This window comes from Etheostoma spectabile, chromosome 9, assembly GCF_008692095.1.
Source record: "Etheostoma spectabile isolate EspeVRDwgs_2016 chromosome 9, UIUC_Espe_1.0, whole genome shotgun sequence".
Taxonomy (NCBI): Eukaryota; Metazoa; Chordata; class Actinopteri; order Perciformes; family Percidae; genus Etheostoma; species Etheostoma spectabile.
This window is the reverse complement of record NC_045741.1, coordinates 23,236,431-23,240,449: the sequence shown is the minus strand read 5'-3', so window position 1 is coordinate 23,240,449 and position 4,019 is coordinate 23,236,431. Positions and strand designations below refer to the sequence as shown.

The 4,019-nt window shown below is 39.2% G+C and overlaps 1 protein-coding gene across 1 annotated transcript in view; it reads right to left on the bottom strand.

Moving 5' to 3' along the window:
- Positions 1 to 4,019, bottom strand: part of prdm5 (PR domain containing 5) — a 39,204-nt gene that overhangs the window by 34,590 nt on the left and 595 nt on the right. Inside the window, exons 2-4 of the mRNA XM_032526420.1 lie at positions 3,468 to 3,551; positions 2,690 to 2,812; positions 382 to 550 (exon numbers count right to left, since the gene is read on the bottom strand). Of these exons, the coding sequence (XP_032382311.1) occupies positions 382 to 550; positions 2,690 to 2,812; positions 3,468 to 3,551 (376 nt within the window). The remainder of the gene's footprint in view (positions 1 to 381; positions 551 to 2,689; positions 2,813 to 3,467; positions 3,552 to 4,019) is intronic.

Here is a 4,019-nt window from a genome sequence, read left to right as displayed (position 1 = left end):
ACACACACACACACACACACACACACACACACACACACACACACACAATGAGCAAAGAGCTCACAGGCAATTATATGGCCATTTTTGTTTGATTGTCTTTGAAAAAAGTACATGATAACATTGAATATTGAGATCAAAATTATTTAACATGATTATTTAACACGATTACGCAATGTCTTTTTGAAAGACGCTGCAATTTTTGAACTTAAAAAACAGTAAAACAGGTAAACAAATCAACACCTTGAACTATGACACTTCCCTTCATACTTTTGCAGAACAGAAGCAAAAAAATAAGAGTTTCACTTAACTGCAAAGCCCTAGTATATGATAAATGAATTATTGGTTCAGGGTTACAAATAAAGCAACATAATTCCACTGTACCCATTTCAACAAGATGCCTAGCTTCTTTACTGTTTTCGTCGTCATCTTTGATGACCTCCTCCTCTTCTTCCTCCTCCTCTTCCTCCATGTCACTGTCCAGGTAGCCTATCAGGAGCTCTGTGTCAGTCTCTATGTCATCCACAGCCAGGTAAAAGATGTTCTCTCCATCCTAAGAAACATCAACATCAACAGGCTTATTATTATTAGAGAAAATTTTTTGGAATGCAACAACTTTGTAGAACATCGCGATAACGATATAATTTGCGACAAATAAGACAAAAACCTGTACTCAGTTCTTTCTTTCTGCTGTTTTAAGTATTCTGCTCAATTACAGCAGATTGCCTGTTGAATTTTAAAATAACAAAATAAGTTCTTTCCAACATTATTTTATTAAACAAATTGAACATTGAACATAAAAAGCACCATTGAAAAAGGAATGACACTCACATTTGAAAGTGTAGTTTTCTACTGACACTCTCTTTCAACTAACTAAAAAATGCGATGTGTTGCAGAAACGTTTATTGCGCAGGTTGGCATCGCGGTAATGAATACAAAAACGATATGTGCAGTTACAGTGTAGTGATCACACAATAACAGCAATGCCACGGAGCCCTGGCAGAGCGGTACCAGACAGACCTGAGTAGAATGGAGCATTCCTGCTAAAATACAGCTCCGGTATAACCCTTTATGGTAATGCACACTGAGTTGAGACCGGCTGAAGGTTGAACTCATTACACCCAGACAACAGTCTGTTAAGCCTGATTGAGGCCGCAGGTCAAAAGCTCAAACCCTTAAAAATGTTGTCATTAACTTCCTTGTCCATAAAGGTCATGCAAATAAAATCAAACAGTCATTTTGTTTTAACTATGGGATTCTAAATATACATAAATAATGATTAAGAGGAAAGCTACACAATAAATGTCACTGTTGATGGAACACAGAGCTTTGACACACGTGATGACCTTTAAACGACCAATCGCTTTGGGCATCGGTGTATTAATGGCAGGAACTTGGCCCTAAGACCTGAAATGTCCCTCTCCTCTTCATTCCAACTCTATTCTTCTTCCACCATGAGATCTGTTTGATCTTTTGCACGGAAGTGCAAGAGGTGAAATTTAGTATGCAGTAGTAAGTTCACTGTCTCCCCATTGTTTCTCGTATTGCAATTTATTCAATATTCATGTACTCTTGCGTGTTAATCTGGAATATCTAAATCTACATCCACACTACATTTTCTTCTAACCCTTGTGTTGTCTTCCCGTCAACCATGAAAAGAAAATGTTTTGGTCACTTTTTTCAACATTATCGCTTTTTTCCGACATTTTTGTCCCTTTTTCAATGTGGTGGTGTTTTTTCCCAAAGTTTTTTGATATATTTATTTTTGACCAAAAAAAAAGAACTGAAAACGGGTTGAATCTGACCCAGGGACAACATGAGGGTTAAGAACAGCTATCTTGTGGCCAGGTTGGATCAGTGGTAGAGCAGTTGCACATGTACTGAGAGGTTTATGCCTCGATGCAGAGGTCAAATGTTTGAACCTGACCTGGGATGATTTCCTGCATGTCTTCCCCCCTTTCTCACCTAAAAATAAAGTCGGAAAATCCCAAAAAATAATCTCGCCTCACGTCGACGACGCTCCCCAGTCAGTCTTATCGGTTAGGTAGGATTATATACCTTTTTAGGAACAGTTCCACCTTGTCATCAGCCCGAACAAATAAATTCCTGGTCTTCCTTTAAGCCATTGTTCTTTCTCCAAAGTATTTTCTGTATTTTCAACCTATACATCCATGGTTTTCAACTGCAGAGTATTGCCAGACAATCTGCTTCCTGTTTACACCGGCACGCACATGCCCAGTGCATGCGAATGGTCATGTGATATCTGCAGTCAGACGTGTTAATATGGACGGAGAATAGTTCTACCACGGAGCTAAAACACCGACGGAGATCCTTTTTGTTTCAAAACGCCATTTGAAAATGAAAACGTGTTAGTGTGGATGTGGTCTCACAGAACAGAGACAATACAGTGCTTCCATTTTATCCTGCGCTAGTCAAACAAAGTGACTTTTCAGATGTTGCGCTGAAGGTTTTATTCAGGCTGAGAAGAGAGAGAGAGTCTGTACACTCATAAAACTTTATATATGAAAAACTCAAACTAAATTCCAATATTTATTACCTGTATAAGTAAAAGAATATCTCTCCTAGGAGTCTCTTAACAGACACATTTACAAAATTAAATCATTAGTGGACCCTGACAGATGTGTATTGTTTTCTAGTCTGTCTTTTTATGCTGGTCTGAGGGGAAATATACCTGTATGGCTGCCAAGTTCTTCTGCTCTTGTGAAGGCGCCTGATGGACAAACCGCAGCCAGTTGGCATAGCGTGGGTTACTAGCATCCAGAATATACAGCACATCTCCTTTACTGCCACGGACCTGGAAACAAAGAACAAGCACTGCATGAGTTGTCAGAAGTGAACAACTGATTCTTCCTCTCTTGTTATTTTCATGGTTTGTCTTCTGTGCATCAAAGTGCGTCGGCCTTACATATGGACACCTAATCATGTGCACAGGCTGGTACTTCCCAATGTGGCAGCAACAGATAAGTACATCACGGCTTTTATTTCACTGGTTACCAGCAACGGCTTCCCGGCAACATGAGATGTGAGTCACTTTAAATCAGTGGTAAGTTAATCTGCAAAGTGATTAAATGTTCTCTTTATCACAGAAACACTGAGAACATATTTGGACAGAAATGCAAGCAGCTGTCTTTCTTCCACAGCTGTCCCATGAAAAAGGATGTGATTTGTGCCTAACTGCAATATGAGCTGTTAATTACCACATTACATATTTAACACAGCTTTAACAGGTGTGAGGCTTGTGTCATCATGCTGTATGAACATCTTACTGTCTATAAGTAACAACATAAAGTCACTTTTTAGTTACTTCTGTCAAACAGCAAACGCACATTTGGTGCTCGAGACAACATTTTGCTTTTAACCACTCACACCTTTGAGTTCTGAAACCTTTGAATGTGTAAAAATACGAGAATGTACATGGTGTAAACATATGAGAATGGATGTGCATTCACCTCCCACATAAGCCTGGTGTCCGAGCTTTCATCCAGTTCACCAGGAAGCTTTTTCTCACCTGCAAAAGGGCCAAACTTTTCTCCCTTTAAAGCAAACACAGGGATCAATTTGTCAAACACGATGCCATTGTAAAACAGACATAAATTATTAGAAATCAAAACACTATAGTGGACTGTCCAAACCATAATTGTTGCACTGTGGGTAAATGTTAAATAGCCTAGTGTTTGATGTGACATGTGAGTCCATCCTTCACAACTGGACATTTTTAATCTTCCAGAAGTGTCAAAACTCCAGGGGGCGTGGTCATAATGTGTTCTTCGTGTTGCATTCACGTTCATCCTCAACCTGCTTCGCCGCAGTACCACAGATTTGAATAACAATAGCCTTCTGAGTGCGAACACATCTCTACTAATATATGAACCCATTCGCCCAATGACATATTTCACAACTCCACTTCTCTATACATCTGACAGCAAGGGGGAAATGTCTGCACTTTTACAAAATGACGTTAAAAGCTTAGAGCTTTAAGCTGAATGTAACATTAATGTATA